The following is a 20,262-nucleotide window of genomic DNA, read 5'->3' on the forward strand; positions in this document are numbered from 1 at the left end:
TGGAGCTGGTTCTAAAAATACCATTAAAGAAAAAAGTATAAAGGCATATGTGTATATTAAACTTCCATATGCATCCAAAAATCTCTACAGAGGGGTGCTTGCTGGGTTAAGAAATTTCAGACCAATGATTTATACAGATTATTCAGGTCTTCGACTCACATCACATGAGAATGCAATCTGAAAGAGACCCAAGGGAGCTCCCAACAGGCACCACTTCTTACCTATAACCCCCAAAATAATTCAAAGGGTTTTTTTAATGATTGTCACAGGAGCCAGAAACCTCCAACTGTCTCAGTACAGTGATCAGTGTCCCAGCTTATCATAAGATGGCTGGCTCTTTTCACTACCTATATGCAATGAGGGAAAGATGTCAGCAGCCACACAGCCCTGATTGCAGCCCAGCTGGGAAGGCTAACACACCATCCCAGCTCTCATCCAAGCAAGCCAAGGTAAAGCAGCACTGAACTAAGGATCTGCCTGTCTGGGAGAAAGAACCCTTTGATGAGCATGTTTAACTTAGCAGTTACAAATTCGTCAAGACTAACTCCAGGAAATACAAAACAAGGATTCTTGACCCCGTTTAAAGTACACCAGCAGTTTCAGAGCCAGTGGAAAAGCTACTAGCTTGCACAGTCAAAGTGAACTCTCTTGACCCCAAATTTTCATTCCAGATAGGATTACGTATTGTATTCTGCTCCACGACACTATCCCTGCACTGCTACTTTGCTTTCATTGTCTCTGCCACAGAACAGGAAGTCTGACCCTCTCCTGTCACAGCTGCCAGATATAAGGCATAGAAACCCAGGCAAGTCAAGGGGAAATGTACAGTGACCCCAGTGACTTGCTCCAAGGCTCAGTTTCAGGTTACCCACCCCAGCCATCTTCTGCTGCTCCTTAATCACAGAAACCTGTCAGGGGGGAGAGGGAAGAAAGGGTAGGCTGCGAATTTCCAAGCAAGTCGTCCATGCTCTCCTTGAAAATCTCTCCCCACCCAGATGAGAGGCTGAGACAGCCCCAGACAGCTACAGTCAGGAGGCAGAAGGTCAGGGACAGACCTCAAGGCAGATGGGCCTTGCTAGGTGCCAAGTGACTTATCCTATAGCAGCAAGACGGAAGAAACTTAGCAGCAGGGAGACACTTCTCAGCAGAAGCTTGTGAAAAAATAAACAGTCTCTTCTGTGATAGGGAAACTTAATTTTAAGACAAGTAGAAGTTTCAAATTTATTGCTGCTGTTACTTTAACAAGAATGGCTCCAGCATTTAGTATTAATTTCTTGGGTTTGGATTATGTTAAAGAAGATTTCAATATAACCGATAATAGAAAAACATTTTGCATCGAAGTCTGACAACACATTTGCTCTTGAGAAGTACCTAGTGCCTTCTGGACAATTATCATGCACAGTGATAAAATCGAAATAGCAAATTCTCATACAATTGTCAGAAGATCTGTCTGACAATTTCTTACTTCAGGCATGTAAAACATTGCTAAATTTTTTGAAATTAAAAAAATCCTTTAACTGATTAAACAAAAATTAGAAAATCTTCACAAAAGAGAAGATGCAATTCTGTTAACTTTTCCTTCCAGTGCACCATTTTTAAGGTATTTGCATAAATCACTTGTAAAAAGACTTTCTTCTTGTTCTTTCAGCTGTCCCTGTAGCCCTATTTCACCACTTCACTTGTTCCCTCACACTCACTTCCCTAAAAATTCACTTATCTCTGCTTCCCTGCTGATACATGTGTACCTGTGGATCTACCTTTAAAAAAACAACAGACAACAAACCTAACTCTCAACTAACCTAACTCTATCTCCTTGTTTCATCTGCAAGGTGCTCTGAATGGCCTCCTACATCTCTTTAGACTCTATATGAAAAGGTCATCTTCTGCTTCTTCTGTGTCCTGAGTATCAATATCCAACAGCACCTGTTAAATTTAAAACCCAACGTTGCCACAGTTTTCTTTACACTGCCTTCCCTATTTCCAAACACAGATCCAGATTTAAAGCTTTAATCAAAACAAGCATTCTCTGTCTGCAAGAAACCTGAAAACAGCTAGTCTGCTAGCCATCACCCAAATAATGCATCTTCCCATGTATTTTTTTTTAGTTATCTGTTACCTTGTTTCATACATACATACATATACTCACACACATAGGTGTATAGATGTTACCTCCTTAATGCAGTGGCTGTATTTTTGTTAAGTGTTTTTACATCATGGCCTTTAAATGAGATTGTTAGAGCTAAATATATGACACACAAGAAGATTCCCAAAGGACAGAATTAACTTGGAATTACAATTCAAACCAAGAGGGAGTTCTACAGCTGATGTCTACAGGCTGGGCATGCACAGAGCCTCATGATGCTAGGATCCCACACCAGTGGTTGGATCCAAGTATGCAAAATTGCAGAAGCAACATCAGGGCTCAGCATTTTTGCATTTTGCAGGGTACCAGGAAGGAGCGATTGAAAAGGAAGAGTAGGCATTTAGGATAAAAAGAAGATGGGGTGCACTGCACAGTGAATGACAGGAAGAGCAATTATCTCACTTGGATAAGTTGCTGGTATCTGGATAGATAATAAAACCCTACCTGAAAACCAGAGCAGTAAATTACCATAACAGAAAGAGGTTTAGATTTTAAATTTAGTAACTATTTAAATAGGACTCATAAAAAGATCTGCTTGAATAGAATGAGTGAGCACTCAAAATAACACGTTGATGGTCAACACACAAATCTCAAAATTAGAACAATGATAACACTTATTTCTGTATTGCTGTTCTACAGATTAGCCTATTTTAGGCAGATTTAACAGTATAGTTACTATTACGAGAGAAATCCAAAAAGAACTAAACTCATTTTAGTCCCATCAGACAGCTATGCAATAATTTTAAATTGCACGGTTTTATGATTTCCCTAACTACATAAAATACTTATATAAAAGGATACTTTATCCCAAATCATGGCCCCATGATGCAAGGAAGGATGTTCACACATTAGACAACTACCTCTGATCTAAATACATTTTATTCATCAGCTCTGAAATTGGCTATATTCCATGCACGTTGTGTCCCCTCACATTCACTACTGGTAATTATTTTTCATTGGCAGAAAAAAATCATGGAACTAAAATTCTAGAGAGATTTGTATTCCTCATTGTATCCTCTACAGCTTGCACATATATAGAATAGTATATTGTTTTGAAGAATCGAAAGGGAACATTACCAAATAGAGATATTCCCTCTAACATAGGATAGGGTCCTCTTCTACCTCAAGAAAATTTTGTTAAACCTCTACAGATCACACACAACACACAGAGTTCCTTTCTGGCTGCCACCCACATGTCTAGCACAAACCAGTGTCTTTTTCTGCCTCTCTGAAACGAAAGCAGTCTTTCAGTGCACTGTATCTTACCTGAGGGTAAAAGTTATCCAAGTATTTATTTTCAAGGAACATTACTTGTAAAGGAAATGTGTATTATCTGAGATTTTAGTTATAAATATATAGATATGGTATTTAAACTCAAGGAATAAATATTTTGCTGAATTTGAGTTTCCTGTGCCATTGTTTTTTTGCCTCATTTTGGGCTTGTGCCATATGTTATATGCATATTTTAACCTCACTATTCCGAGAAGTATGTTCTTGTGCATATCTGAATCATAGAATGGTTTCAGTTGGGAAGGACTTTTGAAGGCCAATCAGTCCAACTCCCCCCCCCGTAGGAACATCTTTAAATCAGGTTGGTCAGAGCCCCATCAAGCCTGATACTGAAAGTCTGCAGAGATGGGGCCTTCACCACCTTCACCTGAGCAACACGTAACAGTGTTTCACCACCCTCATAGTAAGAACTTCTTGCTATTGTCTAATCTAAATCTAACTTGCTCTAGTTTAAGACCATTGCCCCTTGTCCTATTACTCTTAATTCCCTATTAATTACCCTATTACTCTTGTAAAAAGTTTATCCTCAGCTTTCCTGTAGGTCCCCTCCAGATACTGGAAGGCCACTATAAAGTCTCCCAGTAGCCTTCTCCAGGCTGAACAATCCCAAGTCTCCCAGCCTGTCCTTGTAGGAGAGGTGCTGCAGCCCTCTTATCATTTTTGTGGCCCTCCTCTGGACCTGCTCTAACAGGTCCATGTCCTTCTTGTGTTCAGGGCTCCAGAACTGGACACAGTACTCCAGATGGGGTCTCCCCAGAGCTTCTTTTGATGCAGCCCAGGGTACAATTGGCCCTCTGGGGCATATTGTTGGCTCATGTCCAGTTTTTCATCCACTATTCCCTCAAGACCCTTTCTGCAGGGCTGCTCTTCATCACATCATCCCCCATTCTGTATTGATAATGGGACTATCCCATTTGTGTTAACTATATACTGATTATACATGAATTAGCTGATCTTAAAAAAAAAGGATTTTTTTCTTCAGGCCAGCTATAATTTCTCTGAAGTTGGCACTATCTGCATGGGAACACCAAAGCCTGTCTGTGCAGAAGGCCTGAATGTATAAACAGCAAAAAGATAATCCAACCAAAAGACAGATTAATGCCTTCTAACTTCCTGTGTTTGAAAGGAAAACCAAAGCTGAGCACACTGAGGATCAGACACTTGATCAAACACATGACTAGCACACGACAAAGGCAGTTGCTAGCACTAGGTTTAGTAACAAAAGAGGGAAATTTTGAGGTTGCCCTTCTATTGAAAAATGTCTGTAATCATAGCTTGCATACATTACTTAATACAAAACTCAGAGGCAACACACCCATATGCTGAGTCTCCATCCACTTGTCTTTTTATTAAACAGTATGTCTTTTTGTACCCAAATAATCATAAAACTATTGAGCCAAACGATGAAGCACTTTTCTTGTAAAATATGTTTCCCACTTCTCTAATTTACAAAAATACACTTTCTGTTCTGCATGCAACAGAATTGTCATTTATTCAAAATATAAACCTATTATATCAAACCTACTTTCACTCTCCCTTTCAGGATAGGATGCCAATTCTTTTTATGATTTAAATGTAGGGCAGAAGGTAAAATAAATAATTCCCAAGAGAACTAGGAAAAATATTTCCTCGTTTGCAGTGTTTGGATCTGATTAAGAACATGTAACACTCGATAAACTGTTCCAGATTTGCTGGCTTGAATACCCTCAATGCAGACTGCATTTACAGTTTATATAAAACAAATGCATTTGGCAAGGCAATATATATTTTCCTTAAATACTTTTACTTGTGAAACAATTGCTATTTTACTTACAAAATACAGCCTATCAACTCTAGTTTTGCAATTTGGCCTGTGCAATTGGGTTTCTATTCCCAGATACACAAAATACTGCAATAAACAGGATACCTAAAAAGAGGAATACTCAAAAATCAGGACTATCTTAAAATAAGCCATAGCCATTTAGCAGTTAAACTCATTGCATGCAAGTTTCAATCATGTCTCTATGTACCTGGATAAGATTGTACTGAATTTATAACAGATCCAAAACAGTTGCACAACTCTGGGTCTGGTTTTAGATTTTGAAAGTTAAGTTTAAAAATATGGGATTTGACCATGTTTGAAAAGCATTAAATATATATACATTATTATAGATATATGTAGTTATAAATATAACCATAATATAACCATGTTTTCCTGTTCCGAGACCTGACTGTAATTTTCTTACATTATTAACTAATAGTAACAATAGTAAAAAATTTTGGTTTGGTTTGGGGTTTTTTGTTTGGTTTGGTTTTTTTTTTTCAGACACTCAGAAAAGGCTTTCAGGCAAGTAAAGGCTTTCCCAAGCTGTTATTACCTGGTTACAACAATGCCAGTTCCATATAGCAAAATGGATTTTTAAATTATTTTTTAGAGTCACCTTTACAGAAGTTTTAGAACAGTAGTTCTATATGTCAATCAAAAATTCTAGAGCAGTGAAAAAAAGACCGACACCGGGCCAGAAAGATTTTCTTGGCACATGAACTATAGGGAGAAGCAAAAGAATGATTCTTCCAGGATTCTGGCAAAGGATACGTGCACGTCAACCACAACTGACACTCAAACAGTGTTGGACATGTCCTTCAGTGCCATGGCCTTTCTCTCCAGACAAAACCTAAGAATGCAGCACCTGAGGCATCCATCAAAACAATCCGAGAGCTGCTGCAGCCCTGGGAACTGTCAGGGAAAGCACAAGGACTTCATGTTTCCCTTGCCCCATCTCTACACTCCAGCAAATGATCCTTTTATGCATTTTTCAGAGGTGAAGAATGAATTCACTGCAATGCTACGTTAAAATGCTGTTTCCTAGATGTTAATTGCCATCACTACCCTGCACAGCTATACATCTGTGTATAGCTGACCTCAACATCTTTGCAAAGCAGGTGTAACCCAGGTTTTGCCAATAGGTGGCCTGAGGTAGACACACCTGAAATACCTGGAAATGCAAATTCTGGATATGCTACTGCACTATATTAGAAAAAAACTTGCCTAGCTGAAAAAACAAATACACATGAAGTTGCCTGACATTCAAAATTCAAGTGTGGTACTTTTGTCAACAGTTTAAATTATTTAACAGGAGTTGCAGGGAAACTCTGTGAGAGACAGCCCCCCCCCCAAAAAAAAACAAACCCCAAAACATTATTTCTTAGGTGTAGTACTACAACTTCTAGATTACAGCCCTGTAAAAAGAAGAAATATCTACAAATATAAACTCTCACAAATGCATCAAGGTGAAATGTAACACAGTTTGCTAAATAATAGCCACTGCAGCATTTCTTTCTACTGAATGTTTCTACTGAATCACTAGTATTTGTGGTCAGCAAGGAACACTATTAGCATTGTCAGATTCTCATCAGTCTATCTCACACAGAAGTAGTATAACTATACAATATAACACCAGTGCAGTAAATAAGCACTTTTCATCATCTTGGTAATAGAAACAATGCACAGCAAAGAATGCCTCATTCCCACATCATTGGATCTGCTCTTAAGTTCCAAGCAGCAAGATTATATTGCCCAAGCAAATAAATAATACTGCCTACTATACTATTACTGCCTACTACTGCTGAACACTATCTTAAGATCTTTAGATGTACCCCTCTCCTCCTCACTTCCTAACAACAGGGAGAAGGAAAAGAAAAAGATACCCTCTTTCAGGTCAGGTCACATGCTGTGATCAGTAAACAGACTGAGCCAGGGTTTAAGAAAAATCACAGAGACAAGAACACTTGAAGAAAAGAATCCCTGTGGCATTTACAGTTTGCACTTCAGTAACATATTGCAACACTCTCCACAAAAAGATCTGCATAGATCTTAGAAGACTCTTTATTACTGAACAGAACGATAACTACTTGCTTAGCTCTCTTTACTTGAAGAAGGCCACTTTTGCACCATGCTTAAACCAATTCAGAAAAAAAAGAGGGGAAGGTCTCTTGACCTTATTATGCTCTAAACAAGTATGGCATGCTGTAACTTCATGCTCTGTAGCAATGGAAAAATCCATGGAGAAGCAGCCAAAATAAAAAATTTACTAAACCTGACACTATGTAGAAGCATCCATGAGAAACACAATCACCACCAGCAATATATGATGCAATAATATTCTAATATGAAATCTGCTATTTCCAAACCTAACTCCTTCCTCCATCTACAGACCTTTGTGTCAGTCTTTGCTTCTTTCAATAAATATGAAGTTTTGTATTCCCCATCTTAAGACTGAAAAAAGGTCTTCTTTTATCTTCTGTATCATTTAAAGCTTCTAAGCCAGAGGGAAGAAAAAGGAAGAGAAAGCCTGTGCTCTAAGTATTATATTTGGAGTGCTATCCCCTTGTGACCGAACTGACTCTCTGCATCTGCCACAGCTATTAGCCTTCTCCAAATAGCAGCTGAAGCAATATGGAACAGACTTGGTCCCTAGATAATTTCCCAACTACTCATATTGTTGTGTATAGCAGCCATGAAAAAAAAAATTCTTGGTAATTTAATTCTGCTGTTGCTTGAAAAACCTATGACCCAAAGCAGAAATGTTGGACATGTCTCCAGATTCACAATGACACTGTAAACTCAAAAGATAAAGCTTTATGAGATTTATTTCCAATTTCTTCTTTTAGAGGACATCACTCTTTGCAAAAGAAGTTACAACCCCTCCCACTTTAAAGGAAGTTATACATTTTGCAGAAATTTTTAAATCTTCCTCACTTGCAGTTGCAAACCTTATGTTTAGGACCTCTAGTCCAATTGCCAGCTCAAAGACAATATTTGCTGATAATATAAAAGAAGAAACTTCCATGTGCATAGTCCTAACAGTGTAGAAGACAGGACGAAATGGAAACTACATTACAGCAATGCTTAATGACAGGACATCCCTGTATAAGTAACCAAGTAAGAAACCTTTCAGCAAATTCTCCAGGAAAGAATACAGCCCATCACTTGCACATGGCCAACTGTCCTTCCACAAACAAAGGTGCACAAACGTAAAGTAAAGAAAAATCCAGCTTTTATTCTGCCAATTTTTTGTTTTGTTCTGATGTCTCTGAGAGCAGGGCTGGGAGCTAGGGGAAGAGACAGAAGATCTGGAGGTATTTATTTTAGCAATTCAAAAGCATACATGGGAATCTGCACTGGGAGTCTGACAAGAAGAGCACACATTCCGGTCTGCAACAAAACTATTCATTAAGCTTTATGTTTTCCACTTTTCTATCTGTCCCAGACAGAACACTGTGCTGGTTTTAGCTGGGATAGAGTTAATTTTCTTCATAGTAGCTAGTATGTTGCTATTCTGGCCATGTCAAACCAAGACAAACATGAATATATGAATGTGGACTGCCATCTCTGTGCAAAAACCTCCATGTATGCGAGCTGCCAGTTCCTTCCTTTAATAAGCTTTAGTAATCTCCTCATACAGCTGTCCTTAATTAAATGTATCTAGGAAGGATTTCTTTAAGAAGAGAGGGATGTCTGTGTGAATTGATGTGGAAATATTAGACTTAATATATGTATCCATGTGCCAGCTAAGAGAACAATGAGATTTTTCATTATTTTATTTAATTCCTAGTATGCCTTTACAGTTTAATATACTCCAGCTTTATTTCAAGAAACAATAAGGGTTTATATTTTGTTAATTAAAGGGTCTGAATTTAATCTGCATTTAAGCTTCCATATACTATACCTTTTTTGTTGGTTCTAATAATTGTCTCAGACAACAGTAAAGGGCTTCCATTGGAAACTTCATTTATAGGCTTCTCTGGTGGTTTGTTGGCAGCATTTTCTTTCTTCATGTCCTTCTTTATTTCCTGCAGGTCAGAGAGAGAAGAAAAAGAAGAAACACTTTTTAAAAGTACTACAAAATATTCTGAATCTCAAGTTCCCAAGATTTCTTAAAAGTTCTAGGTATACACCCCTGCCTGCCTATTCGAATGGTACTTCAAGGACTCTCTTAGTAAGTTGAAATGTCACAAAAGTAATTTTAAGTAACCTTTCCAACCATATTTTTTTCTTTTTAAAAGAGGTCAATTCCTTGTTAATGTGTGAAAACTGTGGGACAGTTTTGCAAACCTCTTAGTAAAGATCACCAAAGCTGAAAGGTGTAGGGAAAAAAAAAAAAAAAAAAAAAAAAAAAAAAAAAAAAAAAAAAAAAAAAAAGAGAGAGTAAAAAAGCACTTCTCTGTTCATCCATCATTTAGTTGATTTGATGCATAGGGCAAAACCTGGTTCAGTGTTCCTGAGGTAAAGGCAGCTAAGTCTGCTTCCTCTCTATCTAGAATCCCACAGAAACAACCAGCAGAGCAGTAAGAAATATATTAACTAGGAAACTATGACAAATGTTACTGTAATTGGCAGAAGCATATAGAGAGCCTGCTGTCAGAATGAACACTAACCCATTTTGCAGCTGACTACTTTTTAAGGTGATTAACTTCTTTGCCAGCACACAGAGAAAAAAAAAAATTGGTGAAGATTCAAGAAAGTAAACCCACGGAAAACAGCTTCCCAAGACTGCAGTTGGTGCTGGTGAAGATGCCTCTTTATTGGCTTCTCAGGCAGATTTTAAAGGCCTTTCTGCTAAGTTATCTAACATCTGTTTTGCTAAAGCACCTCCCATACATTCTCTGCCCTCTTCTACATCCCAGGGCATTAGGCAACCCCCACCCATCCCACAGCACTGTACACCACACAGGAAATACCACAGATCTTAATTTAAGTTTTCGGCATACCAGCAATGAGCACTAAACCTTCACAGAAAAAAAAGATTTCTGTTTTAGGTTTCTGAAGGTCTTATCTGAAACAGCATCAGCCAAAGCAAGGTGTCCCTGCCTATGCTAGAGGGTTGGAATTAAATTATATTTAAAGTCTCTTCCAACTAGAGCTGTTCTATGATTCTACGGTAAGAATTTCCAAGTCACTCTCAATAAGATGCACATTAAAGCTGAATTTTCAGAATTGTGGTTTTTTGGTGGTTTTTTTTTAACTTTCTATGCCCCCTGTGCAATTGGTATTTCAAAGATGATGTACTACCTATACAACTTTAATAGTCTTCTGCATCTGCATAAAGCATTTAGTCTGTATCACTATTCCATTAACAGACGTAGAAGTTTTATGAACTTCTGCCCACCAGGGATACCATGACTTTTATCTAGTGCCACCACACAGGTAAAATAGTACCTGACCTCAATTCATCACAGTAACCATCCTAATCGAAATAACAAATGCAAATAAATATATGTATGAAAGATGAATTCGTGTCTATGTGATAGATGCTGCTGTTGTTGAAGAAGAAATACTGTACACAGTTCTTCTCTAAAAGTGAACCACATGATAATTTAAGAACACGGAATGCATTTAGAAGAAAATGTTATAACATTTCATTTTAAAAATTGACTAGGCTAACACATACATTATTCCACAAATCTTTCTTCACAGCCTTATAAATTAAAATGTATAATAAATGAGTCTAACCAAAGCTTCTTGTACTGAAATTTTAACTTTATTTTGAAGACTGGTGACAAGCTCACAGTATATTTAAAAATAAATCCTCAACTCACATAATCTGAAACAGCAGCACGATGCTTTTTATTTTTAAAATCCTATTTGCAAATGCAAAATTGACAGAGAAAATTACTATAAGGGAAAACAGTGCTGCAACCTCAAGTCTCCAGAGGCATGACTCTGGTACCAACAATCAATAGGAATAAAACAAGACCCTTTCCAAGCATTGGCATTTGTAGGGTGAGAAGTCTTACATTTTCTTTTTCATCCACTATTCAGTGTCCAAATTTACCCACATCCAGGGCCAAATTATAGCCATTGTTCTTTTGCCCAATGACCCCTCTGATCAAAAAGGGGATCAAAGAAAAGGAGAGGAGACTTAAGGGTTAAAAAAAAAAAAAAAGAAACAGCAAAACTAAGGCCAACATAATGTATACATGGTTATATTCAGCCCTCAGGAAAAGCAGGAGGCTAAGAGTCCCAGAAAGAAGAGGTCCACATCCTCATAAAGGGTTCTCCTTTATAAATGACTGCGATGTTTCTGGTATGGAGAATGCCTGTTTGTCAGTTTGGGTCAGCTGCCCTGAATTAAACTGAATTAAGCTCCCAGCTGACGCAAAAAACTGTTAATGGCCTGCCTACCATGGCTGGCACATGATTCTATGCCAGCAAAAGAAGGATGAAAAAATAACAGACACACATGCTGAGTGTCCACTAACATGAAATTCATATAGAAGGTACTGCACTTTGTACCCACCAATATAATCTAAGGATTGGGGTTTTTCTACCTTTCCAGGTTTTTTTTCTTCTACCTTTCTAGTACTGGTTGGGGCTACTTTTCATCACAGTTTCCTTTGGTGCTCATGGGAAGGTCCATAATTTTTCATACTGCCCACAGCAACATGACATGTGATCAAGTGCAGCAGCATGAAATCACAGATACAGGAGGGAACTGGAAGAAAAAGTGGAAAATTCTGTAAATAGTGACACAGAAATCAAGCAAAAGCCAACCCAGGCCTACTAAGCAAAGATCTTATCAGAAACACTCATACTCTGTAACACCTGATGAGAAGCATGTTTTCTAAGCAGCTTGGCACATATTGTGCACTAGAGAAGGGCAGCAAAAAAATTATGCCACCTGTGCACCTTTCCAATTCCTAGTCTTAGCCTACTACACAAGACTTAAAAGCATACAAACAAAACCAAACAAAAGCCCTGAATCTTTAGCAGAGTCACCACTGTAGCCTGCAGCCAGTATCACATCCTCTGCCCTCAACCCTCTCTCTAGTATTTTGTTTCTGTCTCTGTGCTGCCTTCTCCTCTATACTGCTCCCCCTCAGGGACCTCAGAAGTTTTAAGACTTTTCTTCAGCTGGTTCCATCCACAAATGTCCCTGTTTCATTGCTAACACATCACGTAGCCCTCTTCTGTGAAGTGCCTGGGCCTGGCTCAGTGAACAGCCCAGCACACAGGCTGTTCCCAAGAAGTAATGGGGAAGAGGTGAGCCTGCAGAGGTAGGGCAGTGAGCTGAGCTTTGCCATGTTGCCATGTGAGTTGAGCTTTGTCTCTTATCCAGAGGACAAAGAAAGTGGCCTTAGTACAGTTAAATTGAGAAATATTGACATAGCCCTTTATATCTATCCCCACTACTAACTGTTTTTAAAAAAATACGGATTATTATTCTGAAACACTCTAATGCCCTACTGAAAAACCCATTTATGAAAAACCTACTTTATTTCACTACAAAAAATACACTGAACATGGCCACCTTGTGTATTTGCAAACAATGCAACTATAATGGCCCCAGAAGCTTGGTGCTATACCAGTAATGGTTATAGAAACCTCTCTACATAACCCACTCATTCTAGATTTGCATAGAGCAGAAGCCTACCACATGAGGGAAGATGCAAATGAGCTTCAAACCCCATGTGTATCAAGGGTGGCTTTTTAGAACTTCCCCCAGTGTACAACAAATTCCATGTCTGGTTCTGGTTTCAAATTGAAGTTTGTTTCTATTATCTCTTTGAAAGAAGAAATTCCTTGTACTTAAAGAAGTAAAAAGCAAACTTTCACTTAAGACAGATAAGAGTCAGGAAGCCCTCTGTTTGCCTAGTTCAAGAACCTCAATTAAAATCTGAGATTAAACTGAAATCATCCATATGTGAGCTCAGTGACTGCTATTGCTTGAAGAAAGAGCTTGTGTATGAAAAGAGGGAGAAACAAGAAAGGTAAAAAACCTTACTATTTATACTGCTCTAAAGTAGTGGAGCAAAACTGACCTAGAAGTAGCTGTCAGCCCAGCAAGGGCTTAAGACTACCTCTTGACAAGGATTCTTGGACCAGTTTCTGGTGACATTTCAACTACAGCCAATATACTCACACCCTGATAACATCCAGCCACCACTCACTGTGGGACAATCTGCCACTGATGAGGGTAAGCAGGGCTGAACAGGTATTGCAGGACACCTGTGGAGTGCTGAGTCTCCTCAAAAGGAGACACAGCGTGAGCCATTTCACTAGGAATCCTTGTGGTAACACTAGTGGAACTAGACTCAACAACCTAGAGAGCCCTTTCTAGAACCAAGTTTGACAGACACATATCCATGGAGAGCCCCACAAAGAGCGTTGGGAGAGTCTTGAAGGGATCCCTTGGCTCATCAGCCCACCACAAGCATCTTGCCCGCTCCTCTGCTACCAAGATGCTTCTGCCAAACAAGCAGCTCACTCGCATCTCCTACTTGCAAAGAGATAGGCTTTGACACTGCTAACAGCTTCAAAAATCCCTCTAAATCTCACTATTGGCATTATTTAATACTTGATTCTGGGGCAGTGCCCAGTATACATTTCAGGGGTAAAAACACTGTATTTTTTCTTAGACCACACAAAGCTCTGCAGGTGGCTAGCAGATAATTTTCAGAGAGTTGTGCGTGCCTCAGGAACACAGCCTTCAAGTCAATGACCTCACATTTCAACCACCAAATCTAAAGCAGGCCCTCCTGACACCATTAATTTTTAAAATAGTTTCCACCTCCTGTATATGTGGGTTTCAGAGTAACTGCAATATGATAAACAGTTCTTACTAGGCAGAGGCACACTTGACCTGAGAAAGTCTAAAAAAATCACTGTGATATATAAAAATTAACTTTAACCTAATTTGATGAAATATTACAATTTTAAATATATTATGGGAACATAAACATGTTTTAGAGTACTCTGAAGGCCCTTACGCTTTGTATATTCTTCTAATATCTAAAAAATACATATTTTTGTAACTAGGTTTCAACCATACTGCATAGATGCCAACAGCCAGAGCACCATGAAAAGATTTCTTCTAACAAACTTTGAAATATGGTTTCTTCAAAGAAACACAAACTCCTAGATGATAGTTGAGCTGGTTTATTCTGATCTTCTCTAATCCAACCCTACATCTGTATGAGCTACAGGAAATCTGCAACATACTTTCTGTAAGCTTGTGAGCTTTAGAATGTGACGAAATATTAACTAACAAGAAATTAGAAAGTTGGATAAAACTCCATCACAAAGAAAAATACAACATATTCAAGTGTACCTGTAGTCTATTAAATGGATATTTCAACCTATAAATTCTAGAAATGAAGCATCTTTCATGTTTTATAAGTCAAAAATTGTTAGTCACAGACATGACAAATGCCTTGCTAAGCTGAAGAGAGAAAAAAAAGTGGTTACCTTTCAAAGATGAAAGTCTGCTTCACCTGCCTTTTTCCTACTGTTGTTAGCAACACCTAGCTTTGTTTTCAGAATTTAACTGTTCAATACTTTTCAAGGAAAAAGTCTATTCTATCTGTGTCACTTCATGCTGACATTTCTACTGATCTATCAAAAAAGCTTCCTTTGAGTTATAGCAAATGCTTGAATTAGGTCAGCCACAAAAGTCACAGTTAGCATCAGTTACCAAGTGTGAAGGAAAGTACAAGAACTTCTGCAACTTTCACTACACCAAAGTTTCAAGATTTTTTTAACTCTAGCAGTTCCAACCTTCACAGGAATCAACTGAAAACATTTGAGAAAATTGCTGCAACTCTTTCCATGACTGTAAATGCAATGAAAAGCTATTCTGTGCTGCTGCTACTGCAGCCATGAAATACTGCAGTCAACATCTCATTCCTCATCATTGTTGGGAGCCATGAAAAAATCACTGAAAAAAGTCACTTGCTGACTATAAAGTAATTTATCTATGGCTTCTCTATAAAAACACAATAACAGTTCTTATGTGCTGGAAGCAAGAGGTTTAATAAAAATCAAAGCTTTATGAAAACAAAACACGTGCATACTGAAAGAGTTAAAAGCTGAGAAATAATGAGGCTTTCACAATTAAAAATCTACAGCATTGGCTTGAAGCCAAATATGGGAGCAACAATAAAAACCCAGAATCATATGCAGCCTGGGGGAAACCATGCAACACATATGAATTATCAAAAGATGAAAATGGAAACGTCAGGAGTGCTTTGACCCCTCTGAGATACAGAATGCTTTGCTTTTAATCTCTTTTCTCAAAATCCATATTTTACATTTCAAGGCACAATTGCCACCATTATTTCCTGCAAACAACGTCTGCAACTTCAAACAATATGTGAATTAAATATATGAAATAAATTATCATTTTTATTAAAACCTCAAAATATAACTCTGCTGCCGAGTATATTAATGCACTGCTCAGGCCTCCTGTGACATTTTCAGCAGAACTATTTAAGAGTTACTGAATAACTACAAATGTGATTAGATATAAATGCAACTCTGATATTGCCAAGACTATTGTAGTTCTACTATGAAACAAACAATGCATGCAGCAACAAGGCTGGAACAAACCTTTTCAGCAACTGAATTTGCATCAGTGTGAAAACTGTTTGCAAACAGAAACAGGGTGGCAGTGATAAATATGGCTTCACGGCACTGGCCTTAAACTCTGTAAGAAGTAAAACGACAATACTTCAGAGACAATGAAGAAACCACCTAGATTGTATTTTCTGGGCTTCTGCATCACTTGGGACACACTTGTCTTTGTCTTCTCCTTCCTAGGGCAATTGCCATCTCCAAAGCAGAGAGGCCTGACATGGGACTTTCAAGCACCACGATCAAGACTGAGACATCTCCACTAGCTGGTCATGACAGAAGATATTTATCAGTGGCTCTGTCAGCAAGCAGAGCAGGAAGGACAGCTTGGAGAGCACACTCCCCCAACATCTGGGCAGCTGTGTAGATACCACACTGCTATTGTACACATCACCTGATCTTCTAACTAAATTTATGCTCTTGTTCCACTACAGCAGGATTCCAAACTCTCTTCTCTTTCACTATCACCTTATCCAAAGTTTATAGAAAACATGTTCCCAACTGCTGCTCGGGCATGTGACATAATCTTTGGGAAAAAAAGCCTCCTGGTTTGGGCTAGTACTGCCTAGTTCTGGAGTTATTTCTAAACCACAGCTTCCTAAGCTTCTTTAAAAGAGTTCTTTGGTTTCTGTATCGAGCCTTCAAAATCAAATCTATTTCTGTGGCTCACATGACTTTTATCTGATTTACAGCTTGATAGAGAAAAGCGTTGTTTGTTCAACTTTTAGATGCTGAACAGTGCATCTGCTCCCGCAGTAACAGCAGTATGCAAGATTAAAGACTGTTGGGAATGTATGTGCCTTATTCTCCTTTTATTTCTTTTAGAGTTACATTAAAAAATATGCAATTTTCTGTTGTGTTCTCTCCCACTGCAAATAATGAAGACAGGCTGAGGAAGTTGGGGTTGTTCAGCCTAGAAAAGAGGAGGCTCCAAGATGACCTTATAGTGCCTTACCCAAAAGAGGGCCTACAAGAAAACTGGGGTAGGGCTTTTTGCTTAAGTGTGTAGCAAAAGGACAAGAGGAAATTTCTTAAAATCGAAGATGGGAGATTTAGGTTAGACAATAGGAAAAAATTCTTTCCTGTGAGGGTGGTGAGACACCAGAACAGTTTGCCCAAGGAAGCTGTGGATATCCCCTCTGTGGTCAAAGCCAGGTTACACAGGGCCTTGAGCTACCTAGTCAGTGGAAGCTGTCCCTGCTCCCTCAGGGGTGTTGGAACTAGATGATCTTTAAGGTCCCTTCCAACCTTAGCAGGATCTTATGAAATAAACTCTTGAAAGTCATCTACATACAGCCAGAAGCACTGCTTGCATGGCTGCAGTAAGCCTTAAGCCTGACCCAGCTTCTCATGTGGAAAGCCTCATGAATGCTGCAAAGCTTCCTGTCAGTACCCTGCTCAGCTATTTATCATATACACCTAAAACGTAGCCTGCACAATCATAAATTCATTAAACAGCCATAAGTAAAGGCTTCAACAGCCTATCTATTATGTGCATTGTTCTTGCAGCACTTAAGTATTAATTTTATTACTAATTTTATTTATAAACTGTACTCAATAGAGGTAATACCTCAAATATTTGGGACTAAAGCTCTCTGTTCAGCCATGTTGTCTTCCCCACCAGCTGGTCTTTTGGCACACAGAGATAGCCTCCTCCTGGGCCTTTCAGATTTCCCTCTTAAATCCAACTTTCCTGGGTCTCCTTTGACCTTAGGACAGTCTCCCAAAGAACTCTGTCAACCAGTCTCCTAAACAGGCCAAAGTCTGTCCTCCAGAAGCGTAAGGTAGCATTTCTGCTGACTCCCCCTCCTTATTTCTCCAAGAACTAGGAGCTACCTTTTCATGATTACTGTGTTTGAGATGGCCTCCAATCCTCACATCACACACAAGTCCTTCTCCGTTTGCAAGCAGCAGATCCAGTGGGACACCTTCACAAGTTGACTTCCTCAGCAATTGTGTCAGGAAGTTATCTTCCTCACACTCCAGGAACCTCCTAGACTGCTTCCTCTCTGCTGTATTTCCAGCAGTAAATTAAATTAAAATTCCCCGACAAGAACAAGTGATCAGGAGACTTCTCCCAGCTGCTAATAGAATATTTTACCTGCTTCCTTCTCCATGTGATAACATGGATATTTTGTGTAGAAATATTTCTGCTATCTGCTATTACTATAAAAAGTTTTGTTTGTATTAACACATAAAGCAAAGCTGATAAAATACAGAAGAAACTACTCAAATCCATGAATTTCCAGGGTTGTATCTTTGTTCCTTCTTACAACCATACAATTTGAAGTAGATGACCAATATAGAAAAACAAACATACATTCTTAGAAAAATGCTATGAGACATTGTAACAAATTGCAATATGTTACAAATAACCAGATAAACAATCTTTGATGCAGATAGGTTCAGAGAGAAACTGAGTAGCACACAAATCCTTTTTGCAGAATCCTACCACCCACCGGATGATCCTTAACAGCAGGATTTTCTAATGAGAACATTAACTGACTCATTTACTGTCTGGCATTCCCTCTAACATCATGTGGAAGAATTTTTTAATAAGAGGATTAATCCTCTCTAAATTATATATTGTACAGCAAGAAAGAAACAAAAACCCAAAAACTTAAAAAACCTGAATGAACGGAATGAATGCCACTGTGCTACCCAAACATACAAAACACACAAAATACAGCTGCACAGAACATCAGAATTTACATTTTAAAAACAATTAAACCTGGTGGTAGCCTGAACAGCCATTTTTCTTTATAAATAACAACTTGCGAAAAATTATAGAAATTCCTACAGAAGTCTTTAATCACATAATTCTACATTACAGAATGAGGAACTGTCCCATAAAAAGGTTTTGTCAAATTATGTAGACTGCTATTGTTCTTTGATAGACCTATCTTCAACTATAGGCTACTCTATTAAATCAGCTCAATTAGTCAACCCTCTAAAGCATACAGCTATAAAGGTCATGCAGAGAAGTCCAATGCACCTACATAGACAGAGCAATCATGGTATAATTCTACTGCATGTAAAATTAAAATTGAGATTCCTGAAGATGCACTGGTGTTTTAAGAGTCTCCTCAGAGAAGCCACAGCTTTTTTCAAGAAGAAAAACAGGCTCATGAGAAAAAAATTATTTGGAAAGATAGTTACAGTGTTGCAGGATTTTTAGGGTTTTGTTTGTTTGCGTAACGAGTTGTATGAATGCTAACAAGCATTAATGAAATAAGATCCTGGATTAAATTAGGGTTAATAAGATCAGGAGTAGACACATCATTATTCAAATCACGTACCACGTGAATAGCATGTGCTGCCAGACTTGTAAATCAGAGATTAGAATTTAACACTCTTCCTTCTGCAGTCTGACAGTTTAGGGCTAGAAGTATCTTCATAAATATTGGTGGCATCCACCTGCCACAGCTTCACAAGAAAATGTATAAAGATTCCAGTTTTTCCTGGTGCCAAAGACAAGCAATTTCAAGAGGGAACTGATGGCAGAGGCAGTTCCTCAGCACTTCTGAAAGCCACATTCCTCAGTCTTATAAGCCTTGCAGCAGACAAGTAAAATTTGTTACTTGTTATTTTCCTTCTTAATATGATTGTGCTGTTTGCAAACATTACAGCACTTACTGGCTAACTCACCTGAGTTTGAAATGGGACCATACACCTTGTGGATTCCTTTTTGTCTAGTATAGCCCTCTGAGTTCCAGCACATTGCTGATATGCTCATCTCCAGTGGTGGTTTTCTTTCAGTATGCCTGGTATGCAAAAGTTTATTCCAAAGACTGAAGAGGTAATTTTTTAGAAAGCAAAAAAAAGAGATGAAACTGAAAAGATTCAGAGCAAGAAGTTTAGTAATCCCAATAAAAGATGTCTTGGAACCATGGAAAACCTTTTATTAAAAGTAGGTCACATGTTTCTTTGGTGGTATTAGACTTTAAGACTTTAAACAACATAGCCCAATTCATAAACAATTAAGAGTTGGGAAAATTGACCCAACCCCCCCAAAAACAGGTCTCAAAAATTCCCTGTATGACCTGGAGAAATACAGCAGCTACCCTCTACACTTTAGATTACTTTCTCTTGGTAGAGTGGAGGTCTTCAGACAAAGGTTTTCATGATAGAACCTCTAGACGCTTCCTGTGTTCTAGCTGCCCTTATACAACTGTGAAAAGGGAACAAGCAGAAAGTGAGATGGATTGGCCAATCTATTCAAGCAGAACAACTTTCTGTATTTTGGTTTTATCCAAGAGAAAAGAGGTATAAATAATGGAAACAGTAGAAATAACCATGGCTCAGCACTGATCCAGAAAAGCAGTGTTACTCAAGACTGAAAAAGGTGTGATTAGTGCTATAAGTGCCTGCGTGTGTCTGATAATGCTGTTGGTATTTGTAGGAGAGGTGTAGCCTAGCAGCACAGATGAGAGAAGAT

At 38.4% G+C, this 20,262-nt stretch overlaps 1 protein-coding gene across 9 annotated transcripts in view; it reads right to left on the reverse strand.

The window, feature by feature from the left end:
- Positions 1-20,262, reverse strand: part of SH3KBP1 (SH3 domain containing kinase binding protein 1) — a 221,591-nt gene that overhangs the window by 135,061 nt on the left and 66,268 nt on the right. For all 9 annotated transcript variants that reach the window (XM_071749422.1, XM_071749486.1, XM_071749412.1 and 6 more), the window contains one exon: positions 9,142-9,265. In XM_071749422.1, coding sequence (XP_071605523.1) covers positions 9,142-9,265 — 124 coding nt within the window. The remainder of the gene's footprint in view (positions 1-9,141; positions 9,266-20,262) is intronic.

This window comes from Heliangelus exortis, chromosome 1 (assembly GCF_036169615.1).
Source record: "Heliangelus exortis chromosome 1, bHelExo1.hap1, whole genome shotgun sequence".
Lineage (NCBI taxonomy): Eukaryota > Metazoa > Chordata > Aves > Apodiformes > Trochilidae > Heliangelus > Heliangelus exortis.